The following is an 18,753-nucleotide window of genomic DNA, read 5'->3' as shown; positions in this document are numbered from 1 at the left end:
TTTATAACACATTAAAGGAAGTGCGTGTAACCCTTAACCAGTTATCATGTTATAGTTTGGGGTTCTTTTTTTAACCAAAAATTTCACTCTAGCAATGAGGAAAATTTGATTTACTGTTCCCAATCCTTTTTTCTCACCTGAAGACATCTGGCTAATGAATAAATAAAGCTTCAAAGAGCCAGCAGCAAGACTTTTAGTCAAAGGCAAATGAATAACTTTAAGTGCATTTTGGCTCATTTTTCAGGATTACAAGTTGCTTGAATAAGCATCTTTTTCTAGTCTCCCAAGTGATGTCTCAGCAGGCATTTGGTCAGGGCACTGTCTGAAAGTTAGAGCAAATTGTTCAAATGGAAAATGTAGGATTGCGATAATAAATGTTCAAATGGAAGACAAATACTGAACTATTTTAATTCTGAATAAATTGCATAAAACTTAAGCACAAGATGTATTGTATCAGAAGAAAGCTCAGCTGGTCTCATGTTCCATTTCTGGCAGCGCATGATAGCACATGCCTTAGGAAAGTTTATAAGAATAGGACAATCCAGACACACTGTACTGGTATTAAAACAAAACAACCCAAAAGTATTTTTCCTGCTGAAGGTTTATCCAATTGCTTTTTGAGCAGAAATAACTGTTTAGTACAAGTCCAGTGAGGAGGCATAGCTTACCAACAAGCACATGCAGTGCAATCCCCTTGGGTTCTTCTGAACGATTCTCCCCTTTTGTTGTATTTGACACCTGCCAGCCCTTCTGTTGGAGACAGCGAACATTTCCTCTTCTGTCACCTACTGTCTGTTCAGGGTTTTCTAGACCTCCTCAAAAGTAGAGAAATAGTTCCCCCAAATGTGCTACACTGCTGCAATGGACGGTATCTTTTTCAAAATTGAATCCCACAGATGTCAGGTTCCTCCACTACACACCATTGAGTCACTGGTTCATACACTGAGGCATCAACAGGGACAATTTAGCCTGACCCTTTGACACGAACCAGTTTCCCAAACAATGTGTTTGAACAGAAGAGGAAAAACATTAACTTTTTGTTTTAGTCTTTGTATGGATGCAAAATCTACCAAACGTTTTCACAAGGCTCTCGTCTTTACTTTCTGCTTGCTTTTTTTGCTGCAATGAACAGTATCCCTGGAGACTGGCACACAGCCTGCCATGTGCTTGTGACACTAATGCTGCTACCCAGGAGAGCCCTGCCATGAAACAGAAAGAAAAGCACAAGAAAAAATTGGAGGATCCTGGTGTCGGACTACTTGCAATGTTTTCCTCAACTGTAGCCTTAGCAGAGCTGAGCACCATATAAGCTTAGGCAGCTCTTTCTTATCAATGTGAAATATTTTCAGCTTTCTGGATTCACACACTCCCACTACCCTGCAAATAAACAAAGAGCCACCTCTGCAGTGCTGTGGTGTAAATTCACTTTTCCCCAAAAGAATCACTGTGATTTAAAAAGCAATACACTCAGCTGTATGCATCTTTCCCTGGAATAAACACCTGCAACCTGGTTCCAAACCCTTCCAAACCATATAATAAAGATGACAGTTCTACCACAACTTAGAGACCTTTGGTTGACATTGGCTATAGAAAAAAAAAGATGATGTGAAGGGTTAGTCACTCCACTTGAAAGAAGTGTTACCTCACTCCAGCCATCAGCATCAGGGTGTGCACCTTTTAATTTGACAGCTCTTTGATGGTGTAACACAGACCTGTTCCTAGGAGCTGCAGCCAGCTGGCAAAGTGATGACAAGGTGATGGTCAGGAGATAAAGCAGCACTTGGAGGAGAAGGGCTGGGGGCAGGAGACAAGGAAAGTCATTTGAGCCACTCAGAGATGACTCTGCTGTCACCCCTCATCAGCACCTGGTCTGGCATCATTTCAGGTCTTTCTTCATAGCCTTTAAATTTCTCCACTGCCAGAGGTCAGCCAGTCCAGGAGATGGAGGTATGTAACCCTGGGCAAGTACTGGAAGAATGATCTCTGAGAGGGGAAACAGTTGTTCTCCAGCCCAGAACCACTCCCAAGCTTCCCAAGGGAGTGGGGGAAGAGCAAATTTAATTTTATCAGGTTTCCTGAGTTTCTGTTTGCCATCACCTCTCTTTAGATCCTTATGGGAACACATGGGTGTAAGTTGGTGCAGTGGGTTTCCAAACCAGCTCAAAATACTGTGTCTGCCTGCTTAACCCATGTGGACTAATCCATACAGGAGGCTACACACCCACATTGGCTCCATTGCTCAGGAGCAACAAAACTCCTGTGTGAGACTGTCTGGAAACCCGTTCTCCTGAAGGAAGAGCTGGGGGGCTCCTGACCTTCAGCCAAGCTTTTAGTAGACTTTTCAAAATCAAATGTGCATCTTTGTAGTACCTGTTAGGGTTCTAGTGGGCAGGGTCTCTGCATGGCTGAAATGGGCAGTAAATTACCATTTTTTTTCCCACTTTGTGCCATTTCTGAGTTCTCCCCAGTCACAGGGAAGCTATCTATCAACAGCATTGAGTACAGCTGCAGTCTCAATGGATGTAATGTTCCAGCCCTTGAGCACAATCAGCTTCACACGCATCTTATCATGAAGCATCTTCAGTGAGTGGCAGGATGCCAAGAGGAGTGGGCAAAGGCAATGAGAGACACTATGCCCAGCAGGACTAGTGGAATAGGTAGGAGGGAGGGCAGGGTGGAGGACAAGCACAGATAAAGATGGAAAGAGGCTCAGCAGAAGCAGGACAGTACTTGATATGCTGTGTGGAGCAGGAGGCTGGATTATTTATGACAGCTATTGCTTTTGTGAAGCCCCTTGCTGTCCCAGTTTCTCTCCCAGCCCAGCAAGCCCACAGATGCTGGGTTGTGCTGGAGCAGACTACTGCCAGAGCTACAAGGCGTGACAGGATCTGGTCCAGCTCAGCCTGACTTTCGATAGTTCTCACTTCTTTTTAGTAACATTCTGCTCCATTTAAAATCCATTAAATTCAGATGTACCACAATTATTTAATTACAAAGAGTTTATATTCCAACATAAAAGCACTTTTGGTCCTCAGACAAATTCAACCTGAGTTTATAGCAGTGTTTACAGACATCTCTACCCAACTCCAATATTCGAATCCTTTCCAAACGTGATTTACATTCAAGAATACTACAGCACTTTGCTTTAACAAAGCTACAGCTGAACTTGACTGTCACCTCCAGCTGTATGCTTAAACTGTCTCAGTCAATTAGGCCCAGTGAGCAGTTACATTAAGTAACAGCTATTTTAAAATTCTTGCATCATGTTGTTATTTATGTCTTTTCTTACACTAAGTTACCTCCAGTGCACCCTCCATAGTTACAATGTTCTTCTTTTCATGGTCTGGAGCCACAGACAAATAAATCAGAACATCCAAGCTCCCTTCTGAAAACTCACTGGTCACTGTTTTCAACTCAGCACTGATTCCTCTACTAACACTTGTGCAGAAAAGTGTAGGAGACAGAATCTTGATATGATGAAAGGAGGAGGGAAACCAAAAGGGAAGGTGAATCCTGAAATAGAGTTTCTATGGATAAAGATAGGAACTGGAACTGGGGCAGTAGGATTGGAAAGAGATTGGAAAGAGATTAATGGAGAGCAGGCAGTATGGTACAGGTTGTATTGAAAGGAGAAAAGGACCCAGAGAAAACGGGGGACAGCTGAGTTTTCAGATAGCCCTAGAGGCTGACTTCCCAAGTCTCTACATTCCTCTGATGTGAAGTGAGCAGTGTAACCTGCTGGCAAAGTGAATCTCTCATCCCACATTCATGTTTCATCCAACCAGGAGCAATAATGGGTGTGCTAGGGAAAAAAAATAAATTCCTCAACCCAAAACCAAAACAACCCTAACAAACCAGCCACTTGGCAATACATTATAATGATGATCAGGCTCCCAAGTCACACATTTGCATTGCTAATAGACCCCAAAATTCAGTTTCTTTCTTCAACTTCAAATTGACCCTCTATCTTCATTATGGGAGATACATAAACATGAAATGAAGACATTAACACACCCACATTCTAACGTGTTTCCTGGGTTTGGGTGTTGTTTTCTGTTTGTTTGGGTTTGATGGGTTTTTTTGTCATTTGCAACCTGTCAACAAATTGAAGTGGCAAAGTTCAGGACATTGAAACCGAAATAGGGTTTTAAAAGTGTGTTTTTCAGAGTCAAATTCCTTGAGGTCATCAAACCACTCACAGAAATGACACCTACTCAGCTCTTGTTAAGATCCTCTGTTGAATTTTACTGAGGTTTGCTCAGGAGTGAGCATTATCATGATTCTGCTTGGCTAGGACACAGCATGCAGGCATCAAGTGGGAACCATAGCATATTGCTTCAAGTGCACTCCAAGATGAGCAAATGGTTAAGATCCTTGAAAGAATATCTGAGGATTTCACAAGGACTGGACCAAAAGGACTGATAGGCTGGATTGTGGCTTGCATGCACTTTCTGAATAGCCCTGGTCTAGACTAATGCCAATATCCTGGCTAGAAGGAGGAGATTTACACATTTGAGAGGAAATGCACTGAGATGAAGGTGGATGTCCCATGCTGCTCTGTGATGTGTGGCAGCCTAGCGTGGAATGGCACAAATCCTGTAGGGGTGAGGCTGCAGCGTACCACCCAGAATAGGCTCTGTGCTGATCTTTGTCACCCCCTCAGGGAGCCGGAAGGTGAATGCCCGCAGCAGGTTGGCAAAGAAAATAAAGAGCTCAGTTCTTGCCAGATGCTCTCCCAGACACACACGGTGCCCTGCAGAAAGAAGGTGGGGAGGGAGAGGAAAGTGAATTATTGAGGAATTTCTCAGTTTCATAATAACTTCATTCATTCTTGTTATAAGCAGAGTGTTTTCTTTTGTTCAGGGCCAGGATCATGAAAGCCACAGAATCAAAACTTTGAATTCTTTCTCAGAGACATCGCATCCAATTTCATAGGTTAGGAAATGCCAAATAAAAATCTTGGTGAAAGTGCCTGAGGTACACCATCATTTCTTTCTTGACCTTGCTTGGCATGGCAGAAAATTCTTTTCCTCTTACGCTGTTGAGCTTCAGGGTCATACACAAAGAATCTGCCAGCTGTTTGTGTGTGCTTTATTAGTGAGCTAATGTCAGTGGATCAAAATTACTTAGCAACTGCATTTGCAACTGAACAAAGGGTTAGCCACTTTACAGGCAGAAACAAGAGACCAATGTAATTTCCAAGGATTCATCACTGGAACCAATGGCATGAGCAGAGCAGGTAAATAATACATTCATATTTCCAGATTAGCAGACAAATGAAAGGAAAGAAAAAGCCATTTGCATTAAGAAATCACTCCTGAGTGGATGACTAAGTGACTACTCTGCTATATCAACAGAGAAACTAAAGCAAAACCAACGGAGTAGGAACTTGGAGGCTAAATGTGATTGCTAACTGTGTAGTTACCTTATTTCCTTCCTTTGCAACTGGATTTTCAGTTCTGTAAGCAAGAACTTAATCCTTTGTTTACCAGAATACATTCTGCTTTTCTTTCAGCTTGTTCCTTTAAAAAGGATTACAAGTAACTCCAGGACACACAGGAAGCATTGCTTCTCAGGAAAAAATGTACATATAAGAAATACTACAGTCAAAATCTGTGGATGACTGCAGCATGAAATATGCCTGAGAAATCCAGGAGTTTAAGCTGGATTTCCACTACAGAGTCCTAAGAACAGCTTGGGGTCTGATAGCATAGAAGCATCTCCTGTGGCAGAAACAATCCAATATTGTTCTTTAAAAGCAGCACACAGCAGAGAGAGATGTTATCTGAAGAAATACCATAGTCTCACACTTCTGTATTCTTCATCTAATTTGTTGGGTCAGTTCAAACTGGCAGTGCATTTACCTGCTGAAAATGGTAAGAAGGCTTCTCGAGGTATAAAGTTTCCTTCTTTATCCAGAAAGTGGCCAGGGTTGAACTCTCGAGGTGTCTCCCATTGCTCAGGGTCATACAGAACAGATGCTATATTTGGCATAATAATAGTGCCCTGCAAGGAAGAAACTGTTGATTTAGTTCCAACTTGTAGATTTTCACCTACCAGTTTCTGCCTGGCAGATAAAACTGATGTTTTTTTCCATTTCTTTGTAATGAGCAGATACGATGTGGTTAGAAGACCATTTGTTTTCCTAGAAAATTGGAGTCTGTGATAATTTTCTGAGTTGAATGTTATCTTCTCAACCCTGCAGCTGTGTCGTGGGTGTTAACAGCACTGGTGATGTTGGTACAACTGTGTTATGACCACTTTGCAACTATTCTATAACACTTCCAGCAGAACTCTCTTGTTGATACTCAGGTCCCAGCATTGGAAACCTTCTGTCATGCTTAAGAGAGAGAGAAATGCAGAAATAACTGCAGTACTTCATTGATAACAACCTCTGAGCCCTTTTAGCAGTAGTACTCCAGGCTTTTTCTTTACAGGTTATTCCCAGCAGACCAGTTTGTGTGCCTTAGCTACTTGGCTGTCAGAAGCAGACAGGAATGAAACCTTTACCACAAAATTAGTTAGGTAGGGCCAGTCCCAGATGCCAGTAATGGTGCTGGCCTCTCCCATCTCTCCTGCAATAAAAGCAACCAATTCCTGTTTCTTGATAGCGTTTTACGCTGAGAACTGGCACCCAGGTTTACTGGCTCTGAACAGTCTTAGGCAGTATGTGGGAGCAACATCCTCACTGTCAGCTGTAGCTGTCAGTCTGTCAGCTGTTACAGATTCAGGTAGGTCCCTTAGCTCTTGGAGTCAGTGGAGCTATGAGCCATACTCTCACAAGTCTTCCTCCATTCCAGGAGTGCTGGCAGTGCCCAGCTGGGCAGGGATGTCTTAATCAGTGCTTTGGCAAGTGAGTTTCCCCTCTCAGTCTATCCCCAGCCCAGTAGAACTGGTCTCTGCAGTTGTGCTTTGATCAGCTAGGCAGAAACTTCAGGCTTCTGTGGTAGGGGCAGGGGCCTTATGAGTTGTCTTGAGTGTCAACATGCTGAGTGAGAGACTTATTCCTGGAGCCACAAATGGCAACCCTTCCCCAGGCACCACATTTCTGGGTTATATGAAGCATAGTTTATAGATGGAAAATGGGTTGCTAAACTGAAATAAAAGCTTAATGTCTCTGCTGAAGAAAGAACAGAGGCTGTCTGTACCTTTTTGACAGGGAATCCTAGCAAAGTTGTGTCCCTCACACACACTCTGGGCATGCCAACAAAAACAATGTTGCTGAAGCGTTGTATCTCATGAACCACAGCATTTGTATAAGGCAGTTTTTTCCGATCCTCATAGCAAATCAACTGTGAAGGACCCAAAACAGTATCCATCTCCTTCTGCACTTTCTCTGTTAAGAAATACACAGTATTTCAGATGGGAAAAATGTATAAAATATTTTATGCATATGTCTTTTCTCAGAGCAACATTCAAATGTATTGTTTCAACACAGCACATGAAGTCTATAACTTGTGATTTAATGCCTGAGTTTAATATATGAAAATAAAAACAGGGGTAGGGGAGAAGGGAGGGGATAACAATGTGGTCCAGAATCATAAGCAATGACTACACTGTACTTATTCCAGCTCTGACTTTTATCTTATGGAATGCTCAATGGGTGTAGGGCAAACCAATCAGCTCCAGGTTTTGAAGTATTTGGAGATTGTTTAGTTCACTTTATCTCAAAAATCTAAATCTTGTTTGCAAAGTTGACATAAATGCCTTAGATATTAATTCCCAGTGCAAGGAATGAATTGAGCAGAGTTGGTTTAAGTACAGCCAACTTTTGTCTCACTGCAAGTGCCTTCAGCCACCTGGTTTGGTCAGGAGATCGGATGGCCTCTGATTTTTCCCTCTGCTGCCATTCTTTGTATTTACAGAGAGTGAGAGCCAGGCTCAACTAGTGGCTTTTGCACCTGCAACTCATTATATTCAGCCATCACTAGCATTTGGAGTACCCACAACATTTCACAGCAAGAATCCTTCTCACCTTGGATGTCTGGATTCACTACCATATAGAGAAGTCCCCAGTATAGAGTTGTGCTTGAGGTCTCTGATCCACCGAGGAAAAGATCATTTATAACATATACCAAATTGTCTTCATCATACTTGGGCTTGACCCCATCTTTAGACTGTAGATGATAAAAAGTTGAAGTTAAAGCATAAAAATAAGGCCATCCTGAATGCCTCCTGTGTGGGGAGTCTTTATTTCCATTTGCACAAAGAATATTCAAAATAGTAGGTTTTGATGAGATTAATGGTTTCTCAAATGAACATGGTAAGTCTGCATTGCTCATTTTCATGACATGGAATATTCTTTCATTAAAAAACAGGCAATTTTATACCTCTTGACTTAATCACAAAAACTTTAAAGCACACTACAGGTTTTGCAGTTAGCCTAGAGTACACTCCTAAACAAGTGCTCCACAATGTCACTCAGGCCTTGGTCTCTCCAAAACAGTCAAATGGTGGTAGAAAATACCAAGGAAAAACCTATCTGAATAAAAGGATCTCAACTGAAGATCTTGAGAGTAATTTCTTCTCTCATTCCAGGACAGATGTGAACTGGTAGGAGAGAGGTACCCAAGTATTTTCTTCTTATAGTAAGGGCATAAAATATAAAAATAATTAGAGAAAACACATTAGGCAAAACCATTTAAAAATAAACATATTGCTATGACTTACACCCCTGACACCAGAATAAACTGCATCTTTGCCTCTAAAATGCTTATTTTTGTAAATCTTGTCATAGTCACTCAGACATAATGTACAAGAAGGTATATCAGCTCCCTGCAGAGCCCATGAGCCAACACTGAGAACACAGCAGCCTGACTAGATGAAAGCCAGATGTAGAAGCTACATAAACTTCATCTACCCTAAGAAAAAGATGCTTTGTTTAGCTCCGAAATGCATCCAAAAATGTCTGAGCTTGAAGCAGAAACTCCGGTGCTCTTAGCAGAGCCTCTCTGGCTCATGAGTCACTTCCTGCTATGGAAAATAATAGCCTGGTGAGAGAAGAAGATTAACAGCTTATTATGGCATTGCATGTGAAATTGTTTCCTAGGCCCTCCAATTCGAATATAGATGCAAGACAATCATGCCCCAAACTGTGGGGAAATTAGAGGCAACACAGTGAGAACAGGCTTGGGACCCCCAAATTCATCCTGTTTAGGACTTGCTGATGACAGCATCCATCTGTCAAGAAAGCTGACAGGTGTGATGCATAAAATACCTATTCCAAGGTTGGTCAAATGATCAAGTAGGCAAGCATTTTTGAGGTGCAACTGCTGAAAGGGATGAGGCTGAAGGTGGAAGGACTTCTCTCTCTTTGGTGCTGCCATACTGAATAATACCAAGGGATTTTTAGGACAGCTTGGCAATCCTTTAAGGAATGGACAGTCTCTTCAGACCAGGACCTAAAGGGAGTTCCAGTAAAGGGAAGATCCTCCACAAATGGTTTCTGCTCAGAGGAGGAACCATATAGTTGTGTGGCACAAAGAGCCAGTATTAGGATGCACACTGAAACCCAAAGCAGCATATCAGCTGTTTCAGAGTAATTATCTATGCATGCACATTTAATCCCACTGTAAACATGAGGTACCCTGCTGTAGAAGATGAGGTGGTCTGCAAAAGTTCTGTAACCAACAAACTGTCTCATATTTATCATATTAAATCCCAATCATATTACAGGATTGAAGTAATCACATGGATATTTATGGAAAGTGCATGATAGCTCATGAGTTCACACCCTAAAATACTTTATGATAATTTGTTCATATAACTAAAACATAAAACAAGATGCCTTTCTGGGAAACAGAGTTGGTAAGTCCCAAGCTACTGTATTCACATTAAAGAGTCTATGAAATGTAAGAAACTATGATAGAAGGGGTCAGACTGTATTTAGTGGTCTATTTGTCCTTACACTTCATAAAAGTGTGATCAGGAAGAATGAACACTTACTTTCTCCATCTCAGCCAGGTAAAAGTCAATGAAATCCTGTGGTTCATTTGGAATCCCTCGCTCCACATGTCTTCTGATCTCCTTCCTTGCAAAAGAGCTCAGGACATCATAGCAAGACAGCGCCTTCTTATGAGGACCAGGGAGATGGCACATCAGCCAGGGGACAATTTCATACAGCTGTGGGAGTGAGAGACAAGAGGTAGTGTAAATTATCTGTCACTAACAAAGCTGCTTTTAGAAGCACCAAAAGGCTGAATTGTCCTTTCTGGAAACATTGATAATGGAGTAAACAAATTAGCATTGCTTTGAGTAGATTTTTGCCATCATATGAGGAAACTTTACTAGTAATTTTGACATGCTTTTGGGGGTCAAGGGAGTACTGAACACACTCTTCTCATGCCAGTAACTTTACTTAACTAATGCAGATCAGTAGAAGTCCTTAGTCCTGCACAGCTGGAGACCCTAAGTCCCACACACTCAAAATGTAAGGACATCCTTTCTGCATAGCAAGTGGCTATTTAGAATTAACAAGTCTGCAGGCCCAAGTAACCAGTGGAAATTGTGGAGCTCACAGAAAGAAAATGTAGGCTGGGTATCACTCTATGAGCTAATTTAATTTTCCCTCTCAGAGTTCTCATGACTACTATAGGACCAATAATTGTTCTGGTGGTTAGAAATATTTTATCTTCTATGTGTATTTATACACATACATTTATTGTCTATGTATTTATACACATATTTGTCAACTCAAAGAATTGTCCTATAGCTTGGACAGTTCTCTCTTTGCAGCGTCTGACATTCCACCCTGCCAAGCAAATGGCATTTTTATCTCCTCTCTTTTTTCTTTCAGACCTAACAAGAGAAGTAAATAGAGGTGGGAAGAGCAGCATTACAGAGATCAAATTTATTACAAACTCCAGTCTCAAATGAAATGTAAAGATTTCTGTTAACAGTCTCAGAAACGCTGAAAGACTTAAAAGCCAGGAATCAGAGACATGCCCCTTTAAACCTGCAAAGAGAGTTCTTAAAAATGGCCTCAAAACCAAGGAGGTAGTATGTCGTGGTTTAAGTCCAGCCACGCAGTCTCTCTCTCTCACTCCCATCCCTTCACCCCTCTCCCCCCAGCTCCCAGAGGGATGGAGAGGAGAATCGAAAGAATGTAACTCCCATGGGTTGAGAGAAGAGCAGTCCAGTAACTAAGGTATAACACAAATCACTGCTGCTACCACCAATAATAATAATGATAAGGGAAATAACAAGGGGAGAGAATGCACCTGCTCACTACCCACCAACCGATACCCAGCCCGACAAAGCAGTGATCTAACCGTTCTGGGTAACTGCTCCCAGTTACATCCTGGGCATGACATGCTGTGGTATGGAATACCTCTTTGGCAAGTTTGGGTCAGGTGTCCTGTCTCTGCTTCCTCCTGGCTTCCCCTCCTCCCTGGCAGAGCATGAGATTCAGAAAGTCCCTGGTCAGACTAAACATTACTTAGCAACTAACAACATCTGTTATCAGTGGTGTTCCCAGGCTGAAAGTCAAAAACACAACACTGCACCAGCTACTAAGAAGGAAAATAATGACTGCTACTGCTGAACCCAGGACACGGTAGTAAGGGCCCCAAGAACATCTCTTAGCTCTCAATTGCTCTGTATTACAAGAAGTCCTATTTTTGTATCCACACTACCATTTTCTACCTATTTCAGGGGGAAAAAAGGGGGGAGGGGGAGGGAGAGAAAAAAGGCATATTATTTACTCACCTGATGCACAAAGCTGCCTCCAAATCTGAATAAATTCTCCGTGACTCTGATCAGCTCATGGAAGGTTTTGTCCTCATCAGAGAAATGATATCCAAAAACAAGAGCACAAATTACATTTGAAATAGAATGGAAAAGAGGGAAAGAAGGATCCACAGGTCGTCCTGCAAACACAGAAATGGGTATTCACTCTCAATGCTTTCTTCAGGTGTTCCTCATGCAGATAGGAGATGTTATTAGAGATTACAAAAAATGTTCTCTTTACCCAGCTAGGGCACGAATGAGGGTAGAGATGTGGCATTAATATATATTCATGAAAATAAAACATAGTTTAGAACAAAGGACACGATTAAACTGTATCCTGATAGCTCTAAAACAATATCATAACCCTTCCTGTGAAATAACACTGTACAGATAAGAGCTGTTAGATGATATAATATCAAATGTGCTGTCCTCAGTTGTGTGGAAGAAGACAAGTCAGAATGTGGGAAGGAAGAAATGTTACTGGAGATGAACTAAGAGAAGGCAGTGACAGACATGTTCAAAAACATAAAAAAATACTTAGGAGGAAAGATGGAAGGAACTTGGGAACGTTTAAGAAGCAGAGTAGATGGGTGGGAACTGCAAAGTGTACATAACAAAACTACTGCCGTTTCAGCTATGGCTGGTAGATCATCATATCTCTATCTGTTTTCTTTTTTAAGTTATGAGATAGACATCCATTAAAAATTATTTGGATAGCAATTATCTTAGATTGGACTCTAGGGTGAACCTGATAATCCACTGAAGCTCTCTCCCACTTCCTACTTTCTTTGATTCTCTTGCTGATAAATACTTATCCAGACAGACAATAAAATATCCAGTTTACCTCATGGCATCTAGTGTTACTGAAATGTAGAGGAATGGCTAAGCTCTGCAATACTTTTTAGTTAGCTATTATAGGCAGTCTGAGAATGGCTTGGCTGTGCCATTCGGTGACATCGTATCATTGTACAATCATATCTTAGAGGAAATGATAAGCCCATGAAGGTGGAATTTCGGAAGTTCCCAACTTCAGTGGGTTTATGAACAGCTTTTTAGGAAAAAAAAAAATCACACTTGAGACACTACCTTCTGTCAGCTCTGGGCTTTGGATGCCCCACTCTAGACCTACCCCAACCCTAGAAAGGCAGAGGTAAACTTGTATACTGAAGAAATCAGACACTTTTTAGTCCTGGATCCATACTTTAGCAGATACATACCTTTTAAGTTCGCAAAAAACTCCACCAGGTGAGAGGCCTCCTCTTGCACTTGATATTCCAGGCCTTTTTTCCCCATTCCCAGATTGCGTAGAGTCATTATACTAAAGCGTCTCTGCTGCTTCCAAGAGCGACCACTTGCCAATATAATACCTGAGGGTATTCCCTGGCATATTAATATTTGGCATAGGCATGAAAAATTCATTTAAAAACATTAAATATATGGAATGAATCAGGAAATACATTGTTATACAAGCATCTTCAGGTGAAATTATCGGGAACCAGAAATCACAGAGTCACAGAATCCCAAGGGTTGGAAGGGACCTCAAAAGATCATCTAGTCCAATCCCCCTGCAAGAGCAGGGTAACCTAGAGTACATCACACAGGAACTTGTCCAGGCGGGCCTTGAATATCTCCAATGTAGGAGACTCCACAACCCCCCTGAGCAACCTGTTCCAGTGCTCTGTCACTCTCACAGTAAAGAAGTTTTTCCTGATGTTCACATGGAACCTCCTATGCTGCAGTTTACACCCATTGCCCCTTGTCCTGTCACTGAACATCACTGAAAAAAACCTAGCTCCATCATCCTGACACTCACCCTTTACATATTTGTAAACACTGATGAGGTCACCCCTCAGTCTCCTCCTCTCCAAGCTAAAGAGATCCAGCTCCCTCAGCCTCTCCTCATAAGGGAGCTGTTCCACTCCCTTAATCATCTTTGTGGCTCTGCGCTGGACTCTTTCAAGCAGTTCCCTGTCCTTCTTGAACTGAGGGGCCCAGAACTGGACGCAATATTCCAGATGCAGCCTCACCAAGGCAGAATAGAGGGGTAAGAGAACCTCTCTTGACCTACTAACCACACCCTTTCTAATGCACCCTAGGATGCCATTTGCCTTCTTGGCCACAAAGGCACATTGCTGGCTCATGGTCATCCTCCTGTCCACCAGGACCCCCAGGTCCCTTTCCCCTTCACTACTTTCCAGCAGGTCAGTCCCCAACCTGTACTGGTACATGGGGTTGTTCTTCCCCAGATGCAAGACTCTACACTTGCCCTTGTTGAATTTCATCAAATTTCTCCCCGCCCAACTCTCCAGCCTGTCCAGGTCTCGCTGAATGGCAGCACAGCCTTCTGGTGTGTCAGCCACTCCTCCCAGTTTAGTGTCATCAGCGAACTTGCTGAGAGTACACTCGGTTCCCTCATCCAGGTCGTTGATGAAAATATTAAACAGCACTGGTCCCAGCACCGACCCCTGAGGGACTCCACTAGTCACAGACCTCCAGCTAGATTCTGCACCATTGACCACAACTCTCTGCCTTCTTCCTTCCAACCAGTTCTTGATCCACCTCACTACCTGATCGTCAAGCCCACACTTCCTTAGCTTATCTATGAGGATGCTGTGGGAGACAGTATCAAATGCCTTACTGAAATCAAGAAAAACCACATCTACCTCTCTACCATCATCCATCCACCTAGTTACTTCCTCATAGAAGGCTATAAGGTTGGTCAAACATGACTTCCCCTTGGTAAAACCATGTTGGCTGCTCTTAATGACCCCCTCATCCTTGATATGTCTAGAGATGGTGTCAAGAATAAGTTGTTCCATCACCTTTCCAGGGATGGAGGTAAGGCTGACCGGTCTATAATTACCCGGGTCCTCCTTCTTGCCCTTCTTATAGACTGGTGTGACATTTGCCATCCTCCAATCCTCAGGCACCTCTCCTGTTTCCCACGACTTACCAAAGATGATGGAGAGTGGCCTAGCAATGACCTCCGCCAGCTCCCTCAGCACCCGTGGGTGCATTCCATCCGGACCCATTGATTTATAGATGTCCAGATTGCATAGCTGATCCCTAACCCAATCCTCATCTACCAAAGCAAACTCCTCCTTTGCCCTGACTCCTTCTGGGGCAATAGGAATCTGGGGCCCCCGGGGAGAGTCTGCAGGAGTAAAGACAGAGGCAAAGAAGGCATTCAGCACCTTTGCCTTCTTTATATCCTCTGTCTCCAGGGCACCCACCTCGTTCAGCAGTGGGCCTATATTGCCTCTTGTGTTAGTTTTATCCACTATGTATTTCAAAAAGCCCTTTCTATTGTCCTTAACCCAACTTGCAAGATTAAGTTCCAAGGAGGCCTTAGCTGTCCTAATTGCCTCCCTACATCCCCTAACAACTGTCCTATATTCCTCCCAGGTGGCCAGCCCCTCCTTCCATAATCCACAGATTCTCTTTTTCCACATGAGTTTGCCCAGCAATTCCTTGTTTAACCATGCTGGTCTCCTGGCTCACATACTTGATTTCCTACCCATTGGGACACTCTGATCCTGATCTTGGAAGAAGTGGTCCTTAAATGCTGACCAACTATCTTGAGCCCCTTTACCACCTAATACCCTTTTCCATGAAACTTTGCTTAGCAATTGATTGAAGAGGCCAAAGTTGGCCCTTCTGAAATCCAGAATTGTGGCCTTGCTAGGTATTCTATTCCTCCCATGCAGGATCCTGAACTCCACCATCTCATGGTCACTGCAGCCGAGGCTGCCACTGACCATTACCACTTCAATCAGACCCTCCTTGTTGGTGAGTACGAGATTCAGCAGCACTCCAAACACACCCAAACTGTAATATTGACTGTAGTTGAGCTTTGAAAAGGGCAATTTAAGGTTGATTGCCCCATTTCTTGATGTATTAAAAAAAACACAAAACACAAAACACAACAACAAAACAAAAAAAAACCACAAATAAACCAACAAACCCCAAACAACCTTAAGATGTCTTTTTAGATCTGCTTTAGCTATATTCAAACAGTCATGCTCAAGAAAGGAATAACTGGATGAATTTGTACAGAGTGGTGTACAGGGCCAGGGTATGTTTATGGAGATGTAGATCAATTAATGTGAGATGTTGAACTCAAAGGATAAGTGACATTTGGTTCCAGTATCTCCTCTGGAAGGGACACCATTCCACTGACTTAAATTGCACCAGTGGTTACCTGAAGAGCCCTGAACTGCTGCTGTGATTTAGCTTTAAACAATCTGTGTTTGCTATACTATAGTAGAAGCAGGGGAGGAAAAAGGAAAGACTGCAGACTGCTGAAATACACTGAGGAGAAGTGGGTTTTCAAGTGCTGGAGGCACTCTCACAAATGCTTAAGAGTGGCTGCAAACACAAAAAGGAGACTTCTGAAGGCTGGTGTTATAAGTCTCTTACTCATGATGGAAGGTGTTTGGCACCCATAATGTATACAGTAAGCAAATGTATAAACAAGCTTTGCATGGAACATTCAGCAAAATCATGTGCTGCAAATTGGATTGTTCTGTGAGGAGGGCAAGACTGCAGAGTTCTGAGCTAGGACAGTATCCATGTTGATCATAGCAAAAAGGTCACCTAGAAACAACCTGATCTGGCGTGTTTCCCAAAATTGGGAAAGCTTGGTACAAAAGTGCCATGGCCAATAGTAAGTTATTCTCAAGAGCTGGTGGAGGACTTGGACATGTATCTGATGGAAAAGCATTTGGAATGGGAGGGTAGAAGACCTAACAAAGCAGAATAGTTTGCTAAGTCATCATTCCTGTGCATTACTTATGGCAGGAAAACCTCACCTTTTCCTTTGGCCATTGCTCTGAAGAAAGGTGACACCATCCGCCCAGCAACATCCTCAGGGTGTGTAGTCATGCCATCCTTCACTGCTTGATACCCATTCAGTATGATCACTGGGGTCCACCCAAACCACAGAGTATATATGTTGCCATAAGTTTTTGCCAGCTGTAAGTGGAAAAAGATGTCAGAAAAGAACAGATGAAACTGCTTATGGGAGTGGTAAAATTAATTTCTTTTCAAAGCACAGGCTGCAGCAACACCGCAGCAAACTGAAGAAAAAGTCATCACTTACTTTGCATCACATCTAATCCAATATTTGTACCTCATTAGTGGAACAGCCATGCTCTGTGTCTCTCTAGGACTCTACACCTCCAGCTAACCCTTCCATTGCAAAGGAAACTAAGTGATTAAATCTGCTCCATCTGCGTGCTCCAGAAGAGGAGGCACTGCCAGAAACTAGTCAACAGCCATTAAGTGCCAGTGGGCTGCAGCTGAGTCATAGAATAGTTCGGGTTAGAAAGGACCTTAAGATCATCTAGTTCCAATCCCCCTGCCATGGGCAGGGATGCCTCACCCTAGACCATGTCCCCCACGGTTCTGTGCAGTCATGCTTTCCTCACAGGAAAGCAGTGATCACTGGAGACAGAGAGATGTCCAAGCAGGGACAAGTGTATGATAGAGGAAATTCAGTAATTTGTAGAAAAAGTTTTGCCCAACAATAGCACTCTGCTTCAACACACACATGATACAAAAGAGGTGGTAGACAGTGTCTAAGGGGCCACCAGAATTTCATCCAATTGATCACAACAGATCCTTGCTTCTCCTTATAATTCTTTAGGTACTGCCTTTCCTCTCCCTCTTACAGCATCACTGCCTGAGTCTACACTGCACTCAGTGATCTGTGCATACTGTTTCAAGCATAGAGCTGAACTAGAGGTCATCTGCAAACCATTACAAGAATTACTGCCAGAGTACAGGGAGGGACTGACACGGCCTAGGGAGGAGCAACTGCTTCTAAAACCAAGTGGCAAAACCATAGTTTTAAAGGAGGTGTTGGAAGACAGGGAATGTATGCCATTTCCATGTTACAAGCACAGGCACCACATCAGCCAATCTGTCATTAAGTTAGATAATGTGTCAGAATTTAAAAAAATAACATGTATGGGCTTAGCAGCAGTGGAGAAACATCTTTTCAATAACTGGTATTCTCTGACTTGTTATTCAAGTCAGAAACCTTGTCCCCAAAGTTTATTTGATTCGTAAGAACATTACATTTCTTGTAAAGATGACATATTCCACACAAAAAGGTGACCTGAATGTAAAAATCAAGTTGATCTTTATGTGTCCATGCCTCATCTGTAACTTTCTAAGACTTCAAAATTTCACTTTGCTATTAGCATATCGGTTTTGCTTAAGCTGTAACTAAAATTAACCAATTAAGAGCATCTTAAAAGAAATACCTCCATCAAAAGATCCCGATGAAACTGAAAGTTCAGGTGCACCAAATTTCCCAGCAATGGGAGAGGAGTTGGTCCAGGAGGGAATTGCTTGCATGCCTTTCGCAGTTTGAAAAACTCAATAATTAACAAAAAAATGATCAGGACCACAAAAGCTTGACTTATTGTCAGCATTTCAGAGCTGACTTATCAGCTTGTCTTTATCAAAAAGAAGGTACTGGAGCCTGGAAAGGCTGCTTTTCCTTTTTGTTCCACCAGCTGTCTCTGCAGACTGAGTTCTGTCAAATCCCAGTTCCTTTCCCTCCCTCTGTCCCTCCCTCTTCATCACTGCCTGCCCTTTTCCTGCACCCCATATATTTCCCACACTGAGATATGTTACACTGATCACTGACCAAAAACACACCTAGCTGGTTACAGCAAGCCCCATTGTGAAAACTTGCAACTGCTTGTAATCGAGGTATTTGTCCTGAAGCTTATGTCAGGGAACTGCTGGTGTGTATTGGGACATCTGGATTGGGATGACACCAAGTAAGAGCTGGTGACCACTGGAAATTACATGGGTGAAACTCAGATTCATCTCCTTGGGAACTTTAAAAACATTCATAGTTGTTCATGTCAGAATTGCTTAATTCAGATTATGAGTGTTATATGTCAGTTACAACAGATTTGCCAGGAGCTTTAGTCACAAACACTATGTAGCTTATCCTTAAATGTGGTTGTCAATTCAGTTTTTGCTGCCAGTCCATTCAGTTCATGCAGG

The 18,753-nt window shown here is 42.5% G+C and overlaps 1 protein-coding gene across 1 annotated transcript; it reads right to left on the bottom strand.

Moving 5' to 3' along the window:
• Positions 1–3,816: 3,816 nt before the first annotated feature.
• Positions 3,817–18,482, bottom strand: LOC133209867 (cytochrome P450 2J6-like). Its single transcript, XM_061348735.1, has 9 exons — positions 17,997–18,482; positions 16,539–16,701; positions 12,945–13,094; positions 11,707–11,867; positions 9,946–10,122; positions 7,976–8,117; positions 7,149–7,336; positions 5,865–6,006; positions 3,817–4,753 (listed from the first exon to the last, which is right to left on the bottom strand). Exons 1-9 carry the CDS (start codon positions 18,165–18,167, stop codon positions 4,575–4,577), a joined length of 1,473 nt encoding a protein of 490 aa, XP_061204719.1. The 5' UTR covers positions 18,168–18,482; the 3' UTR covers positions 3,817–4,574.
• Between the last annotated feature and the right edge of the window lie 271 nt (positions 18,483–18,753).

Source organism: Neopsephotus bourkii, unplaced genomic scaffold (genome assembly GCF_033783945.1).
Source record: "Neopsephotus bourkii isolate Nb327-2 ecotype Australia unplaced genomic scaffold, CSIRO-AGI_Nbou_v1 NB_369, whole genome shotgun sequence".
NCBI classification, from domain to species: domain Eukaryota; kingdom Metazoa; phylum Chordata; class Aves; order Psittaciformes; family Psittacidae; genus Neopsephotus; species Neopsephotus bourkii.
The sequence above is the reverse complement of the archived record's forward strand: the minus strand, read 5'-3'. Positions and strand labels throughout refer to the sequence as shown.

Excerpts from the sequence above, each read along its gene's own strand:
- LOC133209867 (XM_061348735.1), bottom strand. The coding sequence starts at position 18,167 with ATGCTGACAATAAGTCAAGCTTTTGTGGTCCTGATCATTTTTTTGTTA. Across the intron at positions 16,702-17,996 it reads ATCGGGATCTTTTGATGGAG|CTGGCAAAAACTTATGGCAA; the intron begins GTATTTCTTTTA and ends TTCCACTTACAG. Across the intron at positions 11,868-12,944 it reads GTTTTTTGCGAACTTAAAAG|GACGACCTGTGGATCCTTCT; the intron begins GTATGTATCTGC and ends CTGTGTTTGCAG.